Source organism: Pristiophorus japonicus, chromosome 2 (assembly GCF_044704955.1).
Source record: "Pristiophorus japonicus isolate sPriJap1 chromosome 2, sPriJap1.hap1, whole genome shotgun sequence".
NCBI lineage: Eukaryota > Metazoa > Chordata > Chondrichthyes > Pristiophoridae > Pristiophorus > Pristiophorus japonicus.
In genome coordinates, this window is record NC_091978.1 from 36558752 (window position 1) to 36578941 (window position 20190).

Sequence of the window (20190 nt, forward strand, 5' to 3'; positions counted from 1 at the left end):
AATAATACACACATCTCACGCAGTGTAATGTCAGTGCAGTGGAGGGGGAAGTACCACCCCACATACACAGAAGCCGAAATGGGGAGCACCCTAGAGCAGTCAAGCGTAGTGTAAATACTCCAGCCTGAATGTAATGTCAGTGTGTGTGTATGTGGGGTGAGCGACACACTCAAAAGCTCGGTTGTAGCGGACGGTCCCAGTCTCCTGTCCCGAGCGCAATGTGCCTTTTTGAGTGATGCCAAGGCGCGCACACACACACACACACACCCACACAAAAACACAAACAGGCCTCGGCGCCGTTTCACAACTGCTGCCGGCTCCGTGTCGTCGATGTCGCTACAAGCCATATAGCTAGCTACGGCCCGGCCCAGCCCGGGTTACTCACCTCCAGTCTGGGTCAGCTCCTGCCTCAGGCCGCTCGTGTACTCGATCAGCTCTTCTAGAGTCCGATCGCAGTGCTGTCCGTACGAGGTGAATTTCTGCAGAACTTTATCCAGCTCCCTCTCCACGTTCAGACATTGCTCCATGATAGATATATATATATATATATATATATGTAACCAAAACACCGAAGGGGGGGGGGGGAGGGAGGGAAAACAGAGAGACGAACCGCTCCCGCCGAGCGGACGCTGACTGCCCGCTCGACCCGACCCCCCTTTTTCTTCTCTCTCGCTCTCTCTAGATATCCACCCCCCCCCCCCTCGCTCGAGCCGGCGCCCTGCTGCGCCTGCGCCGCCGCGCTCTGCTCCGGTCCGATCTGGTCTGAGTCGCCCCGCGCGCTCACGCTCGCGACTGTTTTTGTTTTTTTTCTCTCCAAACGGCAGCTGCGCCTCCGCGCGACAGGTGGAACGTACCAACAGCGAGCAACCGGGTGAGCGGTCAGAGGAGAGGGGAGGGAGGGGGGATGGTGGTGTGCGTATTAACCCGTACACCAACAAAAAAACACACGTGTCTCTATTGCATATTCATTATTTCAGGCAATTGGATTGGATGCAACTCCAACGTGCTGATTTCGATGCCGTTATTCTCAAGCTATCATTTGCAGCTTCCCACCACATCTCCCTATAGTTCCTTCCTCCCTCCCCCCTCTTGATGGACCAGACCGGAAGTTGCTCGCGACGCTTCAGGGTGATTGTATGTATATATAGAAATTAGAGAGAGGGGGCGGGGGGAATTACATTTTCAAAAATTAATATCTGATTGACTACGCCGTCGGTTCGGTTGTGTGTTTTGAAATCAATATTCGCTTAAAATGACGGCGACAACAACAACACTTGTTTTTTCGGCACCAGCGTCTCTCTTGACCTTTAACCCAGCTGTTGCTATGTTACGCGTGGCCTACTTGCATGAGGATGCTGTTTCTGGGAGGAGGATGTGAGTTGAGCAGAGCTAAAGAAGGTTCACGTAGCCAGTGGTATCAAGTAATATTTGAGAGTCTAGTGTTATTTTGTATTTGTGATAAAATGCAGGTAACGAAAAAGGCACCGTTGTAATTTTGAAAACAGGTTTGTTAAAACTCAGCAATTTTTTTTGAATAATAGAAAAGACAGACTTGCATTTATATAGCGCCTTTCATGACCACCAGCCGTCCCAAAGCGCTTTACAGCCAATGAAGTACTTTTTTTTTTGAAGTGTAGCCACAGTTGTAGGAAACGAGGTAGCCAATTTGCGCACAGTAAATTCCCACAAACAGCAACATGATAATGACCAGATAATCTGTTTTAGTGATGTTAATTGAAAAGAAAAATAAAGACTCGCAGTTATATAGCGCCTTTCACGATCACCCGACGTCTCAAAGCGCTTTACAGCCAATTAAGTACTTTTGGAGTGTAATCACTGTTGTAATGTGGGAAACACGGAAGATTGAGAAGAGGGTTGGGGCGATGACGCAGCCCTGTTTGACCCCGGTCCAGACGTGGATTGGGTCTGTAATGGATCCGTTGGTAAGGACCACGGCCTGTATGTTGTCGTGGAGCAGGCTTAGGATGGTGATGAACTTTTGGGGGCATCCGAAACGGAGGAGGATGCTCCATAGACCCTTGCGGTTGATGGTGTCAAAGGCCTTCGTGAGGTCGAAGAAGGCCATTTATAAGGGGTGGTGCTGTTCCCTGCATATTTCCTGGCACTGTCGCGCTGCAAAAATCATGTCCGTCGTGCCCCGTAGGGGACGAAATCCGCACTGTGACTCTGGGAGGAGCTCCTCAGCCACAGGGAGAAGACCGTTGAGGAGGACTATAGCGACGACTTTCCCAGTGGCTGATAACAGGGAGATTCCTCTGGCGCTGTCGGACTTGTCCCCTTTTTTAAAGATGGTCATGATCACTGCACCTCTGAGATCTCCAGGCATGCTCTCCTCCCTCCAGATGAGAGAGATCAGGTCATTTATTCACACCAACAGTGCCTCTCCGCCATACTTCAGTGCCTCAGCGGGGATTCCATCCGCTCCCCTGTAGCCTTGTTGTTCTTAAGCTGTCTTACGGCTTTTTCTACCTTGTGCAGTGTTGGGGTTTTACTGAGATGGTGGCAGGTAGCATGCTGCGGGATGGAGTCGAGAACACTTGAGTCAAAGACAGAGTCTCGAGTGGAACTAAACTACAGAACCAGTGGGAACCTGTTCGAACTTCGCCCAGGTCCAAGACCACCCCAACCTCTGTCGTCGAGCTACAGTACGTGGACGACACCCGCATCTGCACACATACAGAGGCTGAACTCCAGGACATAGTCGATATATTTACTGAGGCGTACAAAAGCATAGGCCTTGCGCTAAACATCCATAAGACAGAGGTCCTCTACCAGCCTGTCCTCGCCACACAGCACTCCCAGTCATCAAGATCCACTACATGGCCCTGGACAACGTGGACCATTTCCCATACCTCAGGAGCCTCTTATCAGCAAGAGCAGACATTGATGACGAGATTCAACACTGCCTCCAGTGCGCCAGTGCAGCCTTCGGCCGCCTGAGGAAAAGAGTGTACGAATACCAGGCCCTCAAATCTACCACCAAGCTCAGGGTCAACAGGGCTGTAGTAATACCCGCCCTCCTGTATGGCTCAGAGACATGGACCATGTACACTAGACACCTCAAGTCGCTGGAGAAATACCACCAACGATGTCTCCGCAAGATCCTACAATCCCCCTGGGAGGACAGACGCACCAACATTAGCGTCCTCGACCAGGCCAACATCCCCAGCATTGAAGCACTGACCACACTTAATCAGCTCCGCTGTCAGGCCACATTGTCCGCATGCCAGACACGAGACTCCCAAAGCAAGCACTCTACTCGGAACTCCTTCACGGCAAACAAGCCAAAGGTGGGCAGAGGAAACGTTACAAGGACACCCTCAAAGCCTCCCTGATGAAGTGCAACATCCCCACCGACACCTGGGAGTCCCTGGCCAAAGACCGCCCTAAGTGGAGGAAGTGCATCCGAAAGGGCGCTGAGCACCTCGAGTCTCATCACCGAGAGCATGCAGAAATCAAGTATAGGCAGCGGAAAGAGCATGTGGCAAACCTGTCCCACCCACCCTTTCCCTCAGCGACTATCTGTCCCACCTGTGACAGAAACTGTGGTTCTCATATTGACTCTTCAGCCACCTAAGGGCTCATTTTAAGAGTGGAAGCAAGTCTTCCTCAATTCCGAGGGACTGCCTATGATGATGAGTGGGAAACACAGCAGCCAATTTGTGCACAGCAAACTCCCACAAACAGCAATGTGATAATGACCAAATAATCTGTTTTTGTTATGTTAATTGAGGGATAAATATGGGCCAGGGCACTGGGGATAACTCCCTTGACCCCTCACCCGGTTGTTCGGTTGCCATGGGATCTTTTACATTCTGCTGAGAGAACAAACGGGACTTGGTTTAATGTCGCATCTGAAAGATAGTGCAGGACTTCCTCAGTACTGCACTGGAGTGTCAGCCTAGATTTTTGTGCTCAAGTCCCTGAAGTGGGACTTGAACCCACAACCTGTTTTGACTCTCATTGAAAAAAGAGCTCAGTATGTGTAAGTTGGTTTGCATTCTTCTTGACAAATCTGACAATGTGTATTAATTAATAATGACAACCTCATTTTCATTTTCATTTTAAAATTTCACTTATATTGTTGTTTGGCACAAAAATAAATTCAGGTTATCTATTTAGATGATTTTACCATCTGCAAAGATGGTAATTCACTGTATTCAATGCCAAGTTTTTGATTATCACGGAATTTAGCATGGGTGAACCATTTGGACAAGTGCTTCTGTATTAGTGCTGGAGCTGTCAATTCTAATCCGACTTCCCAGCCATTTCCATGTTCGTTTTCAAATACGTACCTCATTCCATTTCAAATGATGATAGAAAGAAGAAACAACTTGCATTTATATAGTATCTTTCACATCTTCAGGAGATCCCAAAGCACTTTGCAGCCAATAACCTGCTTTAGTAATGATGTCACTGCTGCTTTATTGGAAAACATTTGCATGTCGCATGGTCCAACATCATCATCATCATCATAGGCAGTCCCTCGGAATCGAGGAAGACTTGCTTCCACTCTAAAAATGAGTCCTTAGGTGGCTGAACAGTCCAATACGAGAACCACAGTCCCTGTCACAGGTGGTGTTGATTCCTGGATTCTTTTACCTCAATCTGGTTCAGCAAAATTACTGAAACGAATACCGTTTGTGCTTTAAACAAAGCAAGCTTTTATTTAAAAAGCAAATCCCGATCGGGGACTTTATCAGACAGAAGGAATGCAAGTCTGTTCGAACGCACTCACTTCCTACGGACAAAGTGACGTTACATTATAAAGGGACGATGGTTATACATTTTCGGCAAAAGATAACAAGATAGGGCTAGAGTGACATCCTAGTTCAACCTATCTCTTTTGATCCCTCTTTCCCTTTGTCCACTCATAAGCCGACCTAAGTATGGTCTGATTTTAAACAAAGACCTTCTGTTAATGTTTCAGGTTAATAACATGATTTAATAAGACCTTGAGGTTTTTCTGCAAGCTGTGGGTTTTGTTTCAATATGTGTTAGTGTTGTAACATTTCGCAGTCTCGAGTCTGAGATGTCATGGCTATTCCTCCATGAATTCTTTGTTGGCTTATACTGTCCCTATACAATTCCCACGTTCTCAACTTCAATGTCTCTATACATTTTTAAACATTCACAGTGGGACAGATAGTCTTTGAGGGAAAGGTTGGGTGGGACTGGTTTGTCGCACGATCTTTCTGCTGCGTGCGCTTGATTTCTGCATGCTCTCGGCGATGAGACTCAGTGCCCTCCCGGACGCACTTCCTCCACTTAGGGTGGTCTTTGACCAGGGACTCCCAGGTGTCAGTGGGGATGTTGCACTTTATCAGGGAGGCAAATGAATGACCAGCTAATCTGTTTTAGTGATGCTGGTTGAGAGATGTTATTTTTCAGAAACGTGCCATGGGTTCTTTTACATCCAGTTAAGCAGGCAGATGGGGCTTCGGTTTAGTGTCTCATCTGAAAGACAGCATCTTCAGCAGTGCAGCACTCTCAATACTACACCAAATGTCAGTCTAAGATCAAAAACAATAAGAAATGTAAATTTAGGAACCAAGTGAAAATAACATTGTGTCCAAAATACTTTGGGGACTGGTACTGCCTTCAGCTGAGGAGCTTCAGAACTCAAGTTCATAGTTTTAGGCTTTCTCCAGAGTAAATCGTATAGTGTGGATCTGGACCCACATGTAAACCAGACCAGGTAGGGGTGACAGTTTCCTTTCCTAAAGGACAGTGAACCAATTGGGTTTATAATGACATTTCAGCATACTTAATGTCCAGTACCAGTCCCCAAATTATGAGAGTTATTGAATTAAACTTCACAACTAGCCCTTGTGGGATTTGAACTTGAGTTGTAAGACTAGTCCTCTTAACGACTACACTACCATGTATCTGTAAAACAAATGGAATTTTGTTTTGTATTGCTCGAGATAGCATAGGAGGAGTTAAGCCCCTTTCTCAATGAGCTCAAAGACCAGATAGGTCTCACTGCAGTAGGCTTCACAATGTACGCACTTGCGCTGAGGTAAGGGACTTCGATTGGAATTTGGTGGCTTTTGCTGGGTTGTTCGAGATCTGTCCTCCCTGGCTTCTGAAGTCAGAATGGATCGAATTACAATTTGCAAATTCAGTCAGAACAGTTACACATTCCAGAGAAACTTTGGGGTGTGGCTTATTCTTATGTGATAATGGAGACCCAATCAGAGACACAGTGGCCATTTTATTAGTACAAATAAGCGCATCCATTTCTTAGAGAGAACACAATAGGAAGTCTAAGATGCTAATTGAATTTTAGAGCCACAGATTTCACATTGCATGGCAAACATCATGTACCATTGTCCCAAGATTGCAATGATCAGTAATGATGAGAGAAAAGCAGCCGTTTGTTTCAGGATAACTTATATTTTTGTGGGAAACTCATATACGAGTCAGTTTACCAGCCAGCCCAGCAGTGAAGTTAGGTTGCATGAGAAACAGCAACATTTCACGCCTTAAAAAGTGAATATCTATTTTAAAGTCTGTAGAGTTGATCTTAACTCCTTTTGCCCGGCATAAATGTGGCAGTAGTGGCAAAAAAATGGAGATGGGACTTACTGCTGTATTTACGCTGCCACTTCAGCTGCCACGATCGTGGGTAGGGTCCTGAGATGGGAAGCCAGAGAGAACCCAGCTGTTTCAGATAGGAAGGTTCTTATAATATTCATAACAGCTATGTCAGTTGTGGCTCAGTTGTTGGCACCCTCACCTCTGAATCAGAAAGTTTACAGGTTCAGGTTCCACCCCAGAGACTCGAGCACAAAAATCTCGGCTGACACTGTAGTGCAATACTGAGGGAGTGCGGCACTGTCAGAGGCACCGTCTTTCGGTTGAGACGTTAAACCGGGGTCCCGTCTGCTCTCTCGGGAACGTAAATGATCCCATGGAATTATTTCGAAGAAGAGCAGAGGAGTTCTCACCGGTGTTCTAGCCAATATTTATCCCTCAATCAACATCACTAAAACAGATTATCTAGTCATTATCTAGTCATCGCCTGTCACTTTAATTCTCTGCTCCACTCCCACTCTGATATTTCTGTCCTCAGCCTCCTGCACTGTTCCAACGAAGCTCAATATAAGCTTGAACAGCACCTCGTCTTTCGTTTAGGCACTTTACAGCCTTCTGGACTCAACATCTAGTTCAGCAATTTCCATAACCCCTGCCCCAATTTCTTTCTCTTTTTTTCTCTCCCATGGCAGCTGTTGATGATTCTGCAATTTCCATATACACCCTATCTAGACTCATCTTTTGTTTCTTAACTTGCCCCATTACCATCTCCTTTTGCCTTGCACCATCATTCCTTTTGTCTCTTAATCTCTCCTGCCTTCCACCCTCTCCCAGACCTTCCCTTTTGTTCTTTCCTCCCCTCCCCGCTTTCCCTGCCCCGACACTTGCTTAAAAACTTGTTACATCTCTAACTTTTTGCAGTTCTGTCGAAGGGTCATCGACGAAACATTAATTCTGTTTCTCTCTCCACAGATGCTGCCTGACCTGTTGAGTATTTCCGGCATTTTCTGTTTTTATTGTTGAGCGTGATTTCCCTTTCTGAAATCCATATTTGGCTACTTTTAATTATTTTCTCTTCATCTAGCTATTTAGTAATTTCATCCTTAATGAAAGATTCCAAAGTTTTCCCAACCATCAATGTTATACTATCTGGCCTGGAATTGGATTAGCTCTGACTCCCTTTCTGAAAATAAATATTACATTGACCACTGTCCAATTTCCCAACGCACACCCAACCTCAATAGAACCTTGAAATGTAATTTCTAATGCCTGATTATTTCTTCGCCCATTTCTCTCAGGATCCTTGGATGTATCCCATCAGATCCCAACATTTTTTTCCTCCTTTAGCTTAACTACTCTATTATCCTTTTATTTATTATTTTTACAATTCATCTTGCTTTTAATATCCTGCTCTTTTGTAAAAAAAAAACGAGGAAAGTAAATATTTTTAAGGTGATTGGTAAAAGAACTAAAGGCGATGTAAGAAATGTTTTATTTATGAAGTAAAAGAATTTGCAGGGTTGTGGGGAAAGGGCTGTGGAATGGGACTAGTTAAGAGTTGGCACAGGCCGAATGGCCTTCTTCCGTGCTGTAACCATTCTATAATTCTATGAAAGTGCTTGTTAAGTATCCCAGCCAATTCCCATTTATCCGCTACTAATTTACTATCCCCTACCCTCAAGGGTCCCACCTTACAGATAACTATTCTAAAATATATCAGAAAAAAATGAATTCTGATCTTTTTATTTTATTTTTTTTTGAATTTCTCACCTCATGTTCCCTCCTTGCATACTCTATTCTTCCTTTAACTTTTTCTTATTTTAATTAAACCTTATATTAACTTTATACTCCCGGCATCCATTTTGCATGCAGCAAGCTCTCTCAAATAATGAGTTCCCATAAATAACGGTGAGATAAATGACCAAATAATCTGTGTTACTGGTGATGGTTGAGGGATAACTGTTGGCCAGGACACCGGGAGAAGTCCCTTACTCTTTTTCGAATGCAGAGTGGGCCAGCTAGGACAGCAAAGGAAGCAATGCAGTTGGGGAAGGAAGTCTAGAAAACCTGCAAGAGGACAAAATGTTTAATTTATAAAGTTGTGAATTTAAATGTAATTTACTTCTTTTTACTGACCTTTGCTAAAATGGCTACTGGCTAACAAGATCAGAATTGAGAAACAGGCTGCTGCACAGTGACACTTGGTGGCCAGATCCTCCAAGTGCATGCAGACTCAACCTTGGTTTCAAAGAACGAACTTGTATTTATATACAGGCAACTCTCGATTATCCGCACACGGATGCAACGGGAAACCGTTGTAACGGCATTTAAAATTCCGTGTGTGTGCGCGCTGCTGCAGCCGCTGTCTCTCGCGACTGCCGCTGACGTCAGAGTCCTTTTGGCCCCGGAAGGCATCGGGCCGGTGCGTTTGGAGTCCTTTCGGCCCGGGAAGGCAGCACGCTCCGGAACCCCGGAGTTAGACAATCTTCTCCTTGAGGCCACCTGCATGCATGCTGGTAATGTCCATAGTTAACTGCCTTGTTACTGTTTGTAGCTGATTGCACAGTATTTATTCATTGAAGCTTTAACTTTATAAGGTCAACTCGCTCTAATGGAGAAATCGTTTACCTGGCATAGCCCAATCCCTGAGGGACCCGGATAATCGAGAGTTGCCTGTATCACCTTTCACAAACTCATCACATTCCAAAGCTTTTTACAGCTAATTAGATGCTTTTGAATGGTAATCACTATTGTAATGTAGGAAACTTTTCAGCTAATTTGCACACTGTCATGTATTTAACCATCTTGCAATGACATAGTCATGTAACTGTAACTCATGTACACTGTACCTGTACCCTAGAAATGCACACCCTGACCACAGGGGGTGAACTTGCGGGAGACACTCCTCACCTGGGTTTCCAGGTATAAAAGGAGAGGTCCCACCCAGGGTCAGCACTCCTTGATCCTGGCAATAAAGATGAAGGCCACAGAGTGAACGTGTCTGATATATCCATGCCCCGTGTGAGTTTGTAGTAAGGTGCAGGGACACTACATTTGCCGACGAGAAACGGGAATCACCGAACCAGGAGGATGGCCACCGCTGGCACAGAGGAACGTTACTGTGTGGGTGAGGACTGGGACGACTTCGTGGAAAGACTCCAGCAGAGCTTTGTCACAAAGGACTGGCTGGAAGAGGGCGCATCTACTGACCAGCTGCGGACCACAGACGTTTGCGCTGATGAAAGACCTGCTCGCACCCCAAAAGACTTGTCTGCCTTGAAGAGCTCAGCCAGCTGATCAGTGAGCATCTCAAGCCAGCGTGTGGTGTACACATGGCCCGGCACCGGTTCTACTCTCACCGGCGTCGGGAGGGACAAAACGTCTCGGACTTCGTGGCGGAACTGCGGCGCTTGGCCAGTCTCTGTAAGTTCTCCGATGCCTGAAGGGGGGAGATGTTAAGGGACTTTTTCATCGAGGGCATTAATCATCCCGGCATTTTCAAGAAGCTCATAAAGACTAAGAACTTGAGTTTAAAAGGGGTGGCTTTGATAGCTCAGACTTTTATGGCAGGGGAAGAGGAGCCCAAGCTAATTTACGCATGCAGCCCTGGTCCAAACGTGGCGACGGACCAGGGAGTTAACATGGTGAACGCGGCTCGGGACCCCGCAGGCAGGCAAGGGCATTTTGAAACCACCCAGGCAGCAACAGGCTCTAGGGCAATGGAAAGGGGGTCGGCAATTCACGCCATCTCGACGAACAATGCGTCCCGTGATGGGACCATTAACACCCACCACCAGAGTGCTTAGAAACAGCCAAATGGGCAATCAGAGAGGAATGCCTGGTAATAGTGCTTTTGTTAACAGCGATCTCAACCTCAGCTCATGCTGGAGGTGCGGGGGTAGACACTGCGAGAAGCTGCAGGTTCCAGCAATATACCTGTAGGATTTGTAATGTCAGTGGACACTTGGCCAAGATGTGCAAAAAGGCAGTAGCGAGGCTAATCTGCGAGACAGAGGAACCAGACGAGGGGTCTGCAATGCAGGACGAGGCCTGGGGTAAAGCCATAGATGCTGAAGTTCGGCGGGTTCATGTGGCTGACGTCTACAGCTCATACACTAAAACGCCACACATGATGATGAAAGTCTTACTGAATGTCTTGCACATGGAGCTGGATATGGGAGCTAGCCAGTCATTCATGAGCGCCCAACAATTTGAAAGACTATGGCCACACAGAGCTAGCAGGCCCAAACTGGAACGCATTGAGACGCAGCTACGGACGTACACCAAAGAGATCATCCCAGTGCTGGGCAGTGCAAACTTGGTGGTAACACATAATGGATTACAGAACCGACTGCCACTCTGGATCGTTCCGGGAAATGGCCCCGCGCTTTTGGGGAGGAGTTGGCTAGCTGGGATGAATTGGAAATTGGGGGATGTGCACGCCATTTCATCCGTGGAGCGAAGTTCATGCTCACAAGTCCTGCAAAAATTCATCCTGGTGTCGGAACGTTTAAGGGCACTAAAGTAGTGATACGCATCACTCCGGACACCAAACCAGTGCACCACAAAGCCAGAGCGGTGCCGTATGTGATGCATGAAAAAAATTGAATGTGAACTGGACAGGCTGCTCAGAGAGGGCATAATTTCGGCCATTGAATTCAGCGACTGGGAAAATCCCATCGTTACCGTCCTCAAAGCAGATGGCTCGGTTAGGATTTGTGGCGACTACAAAGCCACCATCAACCGAGTATCACTGCAAGACCAATACCCGCTTCCAAAAGTGGAGGACCTTTTTGCCATGCTGTTCACGAAGTTGGACCTCACTTCGGCCTACATGACTCAGGAACTGGCTGAAGAATCCAAGCTTCTGACCACCATGACTCTGACCATCACAACACACAAGGGATTATTTGTCTACAACAGGTGTCCATTTGGCATTTGTTCGGCAGCAGCCATCTTTCAGAGAAACATGGAAAGCTTGCTCAAATCCATTCCTGGAACGATCGTATTCCAAGACGACATTCTCATAACGGGTCGAGACCCCGAAGGACACCTCCACAACCTGGAGGAGGTGCTACGCCGATTGGATCGGGTAGGCTTGCGGCTGAAAAAGGCCGTGTGTGTGTTTTTGGCCCCAGAGATCGAGTTTTTGGGCAGGAGGGTTGCCGCAGACGGGATCCGGCCCACTGAATCAAAAACGGAGGCGATCCGCCGGGCACCCAGGCCCGGCAACACGTCAGAGTTGCGATCATTTCTGGGACTTTTGAACTATTTTGGGAACTTTCTGCCAAACTTAAGCACATCGTTGGCGCCGTTACACATGCTCCTGCGTAAAGGTTGTGAATGGTTTTGGGGGTCTGTCAAGAACGGGCTTTCAATAAGGCGAGGAACCTGCTGTGTTCCAACAAACTGTTGACTTTGTATGACCCTTCTAAATAACTGGTTTTAACATGCGATGAGTCATCCTACGGGGTTGGGTGTGTGTTGCAGCAGGGTAATGATGACGGCCGACTCCAACTGGTGGCTTACGCCTCCAGGTCGCTCTCCCAGGCAGAACGTGGATACGGCATGGTTGAGAAGGAAGCACTCGCGTGTGTTTACGATGCACCAGTACCTTTTTGGTAGACAGTTCGAGCTAGAGACGGACCCATAAGTCCTTAACATCCTTGTTGTATGACAGCAAGGCTGTCAACGCCATTGCGTCAGCTCGCATACAGCACTGGGCCCTCACGCTAGCTGCGTATGACTACACCATACGGCACCGGCCAGGCACTGAAAATTGTGCTGACGCGCTCAGCAGGCTCCCACTGGCCACCACCAAGGGGGTGTCGGAGCAGAGCGCCGAGATAGTCATGGCCGTTGAGGCTTTTGACACTGCGGACTCCCCCATCACAGCCCGACAAATCAAACTCTGGACCAACAGGGACCCCCTCCTATCCATGATAAAGAAATGTGTCCTGTCTGGGGATTGGGTGCTCGTACACAGGGCGCGCCCCGAGGAAGTCAGACCGTTTCAGAGACGGATGGATGTGCTCTCCATCCAAGCTGACTGTCTGCTATGGGGCAGCCAGGTAGTCATGCCCCAGAAAGGAAGGGAAGCGTTTATCAGGGAACTCCACAGCGAGCACCCTGGCATCGTGTTAATGAAGGCCATTGCCCGGTCACATGTATGGTGGCCGGGAATTGACTCAGACCTGGATCACTGGGTTCGCAGGTGCACGACGTGTGCCCAACTGGGCAATGCCCCCAGAGAGGCTCCACTCAGCCCGTGGCCCTGCCCCACCAGACCATGGTCATGTATTCACGTAGGCTATGCGGGCCCGTTCATGGGGAAAATGTTCCTGATTGTTGTCGATGCATACTCGAAGTGGATTGAGTGCATCATATTGAACTCGTGCATGACATCCATCACCGTAGAGAGCCTGCGTACGGTTTTCGCGACCCATGGCTTGCCGGACATCCTGGTCAGCGACAATGGCCCGTGTTTACCAGCCATGAATTCCAGGAGTTTATTTCGGGCAATGGTATCGAGCACGTCCGGACAGCGCCGTTCAAGCTGGCTTCCAATGGCCAGGCGGAACGGCCGGTCCAAGTCATAAAACAGGGCATGCTACGCATCCAAGGACCCTCCCTTCAGTACTACTTATCGCGCCTCCTGCTGGCCTACAGGTCCCGCCCGCACTCGCTCACGGGAGTCCCGCCAGCGGAACTCCTCATGAAATGCACGCTCAAGACGCGGCTGTCCCTCATTCACCCAGCCCTGGCAAACATTGTTGACGGCAAGCGCCAGTCCCAAACCGAGCTCCATGATCGAAACTCAAGGGGGAGGTGTATAGAAATACATGACCCGGTATTTGTTCTTGACCATGCTTTGGGACCCAAGTGGCTTGAGGGCACCGTAATTGGCAAAGAAGGAAATAGAGTCATGGTGGTCCGACTAAACAATGGGCAGCTTTGCCGCAAACACTTGGACCAAGTAAAGAAAAGGTTCAGCATAGACACGGAGGAACCTGAAGAAGAGCATGAGATGGCACCCACACACTGCCAGCGGACGAGCAACAAAGACAGCCATCAGCATGCACAGTCCCTGCGGCCAGCCTGGACAGGCCAGAATCACCTCAAGTGACAGAGACACATGTTGAGGCTCAGCCACCAGAGCCACAACTGCGGTGCTCCACGAGAGAGCGTCGACCACCTGACAGACTTAACCTCTGAAACAAAAAGACTTAAGGGGGGGGAAGGTGATGTCATGTATTTAACCATCTTGCAATGACATAGTCATGTAACTGTAACTCATGTACACTGTACTTGTGCCCTAGAAATGCACACCCTGACCACAGGGGTGAACTTGCGGGAGACACTCCTCACCTGGGTTTCCAGGTATAAAAGGAGAGGTCCCACCCAGGGTCAGCACTCCTTGATCCTGGCAATAAAGATGAAGGTCACAGAGTGACCGTGTCTGATTTATCCATGCCTCATGTGAGTTTGTAGTAAGGTGCAGGGACACTACACACACAGCAAGGGCCCTCAAACAACAATGAGGTAACGACCAGATAATCTGATTTTTAGTGATGTTGCTTGGGGGATAAATATTAGCCAGATGAGCCGTTAACCGAGGCCCCACCTGCCCTCTCAGGTGGATGTAAAACATCCTGCAGCACTATTTGAAGAAGAGCAATGGAGTCTCTCCAGTGTCCTGGCCAATATTTATCCCTCAACCAACATCAATAAATCAGATTATTTGGTCATTATTTCATTGCAGTGGGACCTTTAGGGTGATGGGGAGGTTGGTGTGTGGGGAGATAAAGTGGATGGGGGTAAGATGAAGCAGATGAGGGCAAGTCGCAGTATTTTTGGAAAATGAGCACTTATGCACCTTTATGTAAAAAGCGGAACATGAAAATGACTCACCCGAGTCTCATCCTTCCAAGGATTGCATACAGTATGCAATATCACAAATTAAATTACTTGGTGAGCATATGAGAATAGCCTTCGATAAAGATTTTCTCAGACCCTGAAAGGTAATTGTGTGTGAACCCCAACTGGTTGAATTACAAAATAAAATTCTTAAGGGAATACTGGAATAATAGTGCTATGTGTTTCATTACGACATATTTGTCAAGCTCCTTTTCTCTTTTTAAAAAATTAACAGGGTATTACCTACTTCTCATTCCACACATCATTCGGAAATAAAATGTCTTCTAATCTGTGTTTCTCTTGAGGCTCAGCAAATTTGTAATCATGTATGAGTTCTGCAATTTCAGTTCAAGTTAAAATAAAACTGTTTACATGATCATTGCCTTTCGTCGTTCTGGGAGCAATCTTTCTTTAGCAATGAAATCTAGTTCAATTTTGTCCACCAACCTTCATTATGTTGAGATGTTCGCTGCCAATGTATTTTTCCTGCGGTTATTACGTGACACAACTCAAAGTGAACTCCGCTAAGCTATCTATGCCATGAATGCAGCTTGCTACTCTTAACCATATATGTTATTGGCACAAGGGTATATGCCAAATATGTAGTTGATTAATTTTAGTGAAATTCTCCTGCCCGTGACAGCTCTGATGTCATGCACACCAACCCAACATTGCAACGTAACAACTTGCATCTCTCTCACTACATCAAACCTCCATTCTCCAGATTCTGTCACATCACACCACCACACTTCAGCTCTGTAACGTCAACCTGTTAACGAGTTATATTTTTGTTAGTTCAGTCAATGACCGTAAGACAATATGTTCGCAAATCAAAGTTTAATCCTCCAAATAAGGTAAACTACTTACAAGACAAGCAAGCTTAGTTGGAGAAATGATATCTATTGAGTATGCAGATCTTCAACTCATTCTTTCTTGATCAAATCCAAATTGTTGTTGCAATTCACCACTTTTATACTTTTCTGAGCGACTTATCAAAATATCCACATATGGCAAGCTGCACCTGATCATGTTTTATTCCTGTGTAACTTGCATCTTTAAACTGCAGAGTACTGACGAATGGATAGTCCACAATACTTTTATTGATTGATGTGGGTGAAGATGATCTCACAGTCCACAATTCAGTTTTTCTCCACTTTCTCAGCCCTCTTTATCTCCTCTTTCTCAGGGTCAATAGACCAGTTTCAATTAGGTATCAATGGGCTAGTGTCCAATGGTATCATGTATGGTTTCTCATTCTCAAACATTATAAGCAGCAAGTGTTTATTTCAAGTGAAGTCTTTCTCTCCTGTAGTACATCAGTAGAGAACCTTTCTGCCTGTAATGTACTGAAATTAGTACTCTACAAGTTAACCCTTTCTAAACCATCTTTCCTAATAACACCTCCCTTCTCCCACCTCCTGGCGTCAAACCTTCCAATCCCATTGTTATGGCATCACACTTCCCCTCTGATCACCATCACATCCAACCTCCTTTCCTACCCTGGAGCATCAAACCTGCTTCTCCCAACTCATGATATCACCTGTTATTGCAATTATATAGGGCCCTCGTGAGACCGCACCTGGAGTATTGTGTACAGTTTTGGTCTCCTTATCTAAGGAAGGATAGTCTTGTCATAGAGGAAATGCAACAAAGGTTCACGAGACTGATTGCTGGGATGGGAGATTGTCCTGTGAGGAGAGATTGAGTAGACTAGGCCGATATTCTCTAGAGTTTAGAATAATGAGAGGTGATCTCTTTGAAACATACAAGATTCTTACAGGGCTTGACAGGGTAGATGCAGGGAGGATGTTTCCTCTGGCTGGAGAGTCTCGAACCAGGAGCCACAGTCTCAGAATAAGGGTTGGCCATTTAAGACTGAGATGAGAAGAAAGTTCTTCACTCAGAGGATGGTGAATCTTTGGAATTCTCTATCCCAGAGCTCTGTGAAGGCTCAGTCTTTGAGTATATTCAAGATAGAGATCGATAAATTTTTGGACATTAAAGGAATCAAGGGATATGAGGATAGTGCAGGAAAGTGGAGTTGAGGTAGAAGATCAGCCATGATCTTATTACATAGAAACATAGAAAATAGGTGCAGGAGCAGGCCATTCAGCCCTTCTAGCCTGCACCGCCATTCAATGAGTTCATGGCTGAACATGCAACTTCAGTACCCCTTTCCTGCTTTCACGCCATACCCCTTGATCCCCCGAGTAGTAAGGACTTCATCTAACTCCCTTTTGAATATATTTAGTGAATTGGCCTCAACTACTTTCTGTGGTAGAGAATTCCACAGGTTCACCACTCTCTGGGTGAAGAAGTTTCTCCTTATCTCGGTCCTAAATGGCTTACCCCTTATCCTTAGACTGTGACCTCTGGTTCCGGACTTCCCCAACATTGGGAACATTCTTCCTGCATCCAACCTGTCCAAACCCGTCAGAATTTTAAACGTTTCTATTAGGTCCCCTCTCACTCTTCTGAACTCCAGTGAATACAAGCCCAGTTGATCCAGTCTTTCTTGATAGGTCAGTCCCACCTTCCCGGGAATCAGTCTGGTGAATCTTCGCTGCACTCCCTCAATAGCAAGAATGTCCTTCCTCAAGTTAGGAGACCAAAACTGTACACAATACTCCAGGTGTGGCCTCACCAAGGCCCTGTACAACTGTAGCAACACCTCCCTGCCCCTGTACTCAAATCCCCTCGCTATGAAGGCCAACATGCCATTTGCTTTCTTAACCGCCTGCTGTACCTGCATGCCAACCTTCAATGACTGATGTACCATGACACCCAGGTCTCGTTGCACCTTCCCTTTTCCTAATCTGTCACCATTCAGATAATAGTCTGTCTCTCTGTTTTTACCACCAAAGTGGATAACCTCACATTTATCCACATTATACTTCATCTGCCACGCATTTGCCCACTCACCTAACCTATCCAAGTCACTCTGCAGCCTCATAGCATCCTCCTCGCAGCTCACACTGCCACCCAACTTAGTGTCATCCGCAAATTTGGAGATACTACATTTAATCCCCTCGTCTAAATCATTAATGTACAATGTAAACAACTGGGGCCCCAGCACAGAACCCTGCGGTACCCCACTAGTCACTGCCTGCCATTCCGAAAAGTACCCATTTACTCCTACTCTTTGCTTCCTGTCTGACAACCAGTTCTCAATCCACGTCAGCACACTACCCCCAATCCCATGTGCTTTAACTTTGCACATTAATCTCCTGTGTGGGACCTTGTCGAAAGCCTTCTGAAAGTCCAAATATACCACATCAACTGGTTCTCCTTTGTCCACTTTATTGGAAACATCCTCAAAAAATTCCAGAAGATTTGTCAAGCATGATCTCCCTTTCACAAATCCATGCTGACTTGGACCTATCATGTCACCATTTTCCAAATGCGCTGCTATGACATCCTTAATAATTGATTCCATCATTTTACCCACTCCTGAGGTCAGGCTGCTTTCTCTCTCCCTTTTTTAAAAAGTGGGGTTACATTGGCTACCCTCCACTCGATAGGAACTGATCCAGAGTCAATGGAATGTTGGAAAATGACTGTCAATGCATCCGCTATTTCCAAGGCCACCTCCTTAAGTACTCTGGGATGCAGTCCATCAGGCCCTGGGGATTTATCGGCCTTCAATCCCATCAATTTCCCCAACACAATTTCCCGACTAAAAAAGATTTCCCTCAGTTCCTCCTCCTTACTAGACCCTCTGACCACTTTTATATCCGGAAGGTTGTTTGTGTCCTCCATAGTGAATACTGAACCAAAGTACTTGTTCAATTGGTCTGCCATTTCTTTGTTCCCCGTTATGACTTCCCCTGATTCTGACTGCAGGGGACCTACGTTTGTCTTTACTAACCTTTTTCTCTTTACATACCTATAGAAACTTTTGCAATCCGCCTTAATGTTCCCTGCAAGCTTCTTCTCGTACTCCATTTTCCCTGCCCTAATCAAACCCTTTGTCCTCCTCTGCTGAGTTCTAAATTTCTCCCAGTCCCCAGGTTCGCTGCTATTTCTGGCCAATTTGTATGCCATTTCCTTGGCTTTAATACTATCCCTGATTTCCCTAGATAGCCACGTTGAGCCACCTTCCCTTTTTTATTTTTAAGCCAGACAGGAATGTACAATTGTTGTAATTCATCCATGCGGTCTCTAAATGTCTGCCATTGCCCATCCACAGTCAACCCCTTAAGTATCATTAGCCAATCTATCTTAGCCAATTCATGCCTCATACCTTCAAAGTTACCCTTCTTTAAGTTCTGGACCATGGTCTCTGAATTAACTGTTTCATTCTCCATCCTAATGCAGAATTCCACCATATTATGGCCACTCTTCCCCAAGGGACCTCGCACAATGAGATTGCTAATTAATCATCTCTCATTACACAACACCCAGTCTAAGATGGCCTCCCCCCTAGTTGGTTCCTCGACATATTGGTCTCGAAAACCATCCCTTAGGCACTCCAGGAAATCCTCCTCCATCGTATTGCTTCCAGTTTGGCTGGCCCAATCTATGTGCATATTAAAGTCACCCATTATAACTGCTGCACCTTTATTGCATGCACCCCTAATTTCCTGTTTGATGCCCTCCCCAACATCACTACTACTGTTTGGAGGTCTGTACACAACTCCCACTAACGATTTTTGCCCTTTAGTGTTCTGCAGCTCTACCCATATAGATTCCACATCATCCAAGCTAATGTCTTTCCTAACTATTGCATTAATCTCCTCTTTAACCAGCAATGCTACCCCACCTCCTTTTCCTTTTATTCTATCCTTCCTGAATGTTGAATACCCCTGGATGTTGAGTTCCCAGCCCTAATCATCCTGGAGCCACGTCTCCGTAATCCCAATCACATCATATTTGTTAACATCTATTTGCACAGTTAATTCATCCACCTTATTGCGGATACTCCTTGCATTAAGACACAAAGCCTTCAGGCTTGCTTTTTTAACACCCTTTGTCCTTTTAGAATTTTGCTGTACAGTGGCCCTTTTTGTTCTTTGCCTTGGGTTTCTCTGCCCTCCACTTTTCCTCATCTCCTTTCTGTCTTTTGCTTTTGCCTCATTTTTGTCTCCCTCTGTCTCCCTGCATAGGTTCCCATCCCCCTGCAATATTAGTTTAACTCCTCCCCAACAGCACTAGCAAACACTCCCCCGAGGACATTGGTTCCGGTCCTGCCCAGGTGCAGACCGTCCGGTTTGTACTGGTCCCACCTCCCCCAGAACCGGTTCCAATGCCCCAAGAATTTGAATCCCTCCCTGCTGCACCACTGCTCAAGCCATGTATTCATCTGCGCTATCCTGCGATTCCTACTTTGACTAGCACGTGGCACTGGTAGCAATCCCGAGATTACTACTTTTGAGGTCCTACTTTTTAATTTAGCTCCTAGCTCCTTAAATTCTTTTCGTAGGACCTCATCCCTTTTTTTTTACCTATGTCGTTGGTACCAATGTGCACCACGACAACTGGCTGTTCTCCCTCACATTTCAGAATGTCCTGCACCCGCTCCGAGACATCCTTGACCCTTGCACCAGGGAGGCAACATACCATCCTGGAGTCTCGGTTGCGTCCGCAGAAACGCCTATCTATTCCCCTCACCATCGAATCCCCTATCACTATCGCGCTCCCAATCTTTTTCCTGCCCTCCTTTGCAGCAGAGCCACCTACGGTGCCATGAACTTGGCTGCTGCTGCCCTCCCC

General features: G+C 46.6%; 2 protein-coding genes across 2 annotated transcripts in view; one reads left to right on the forward strand and one right to left on the reverse strand.

The window, feature by feature from the left end:
- The window catches only part of LOC139236716 (E3 ubiquitin-protein ligase RMND5A), an 80167-nt gene extending 79274 nt beyond the window's left edge, over nucleotides 1-893 (reverse strand). The window contains exon 1 of the mRNA XM_070866849.1: nucleotides 386-893. Within this exon, the coding sequence (XP_070722950.1) occupies nucleotides 386-527 (142 nt within the window). The 5' untranslated portion in view covers nucleotides 528-893. The remainder of the gene's footprint in view (nucleotides 1-385) is intronic.
- A 219-nt stretch (nucleotides 894-1112) lies between these two features.
- LOC139236670 (charged multivesicular body protein 3) overlaps nucleotides 1113-20190 on the forward strand; it is a 173051-nt gene continuing 153973 nt past the window's right edge. Inside the window, exon 1 of the mRNA XM_070866846.1 lies at nucleotides 1113-1134. The gene's annotated coding sequence lies outside the window, so the exon portion shown is untranslated. The remainder of the gene's footprint in view (nucleotides 1135-20190) is intronic.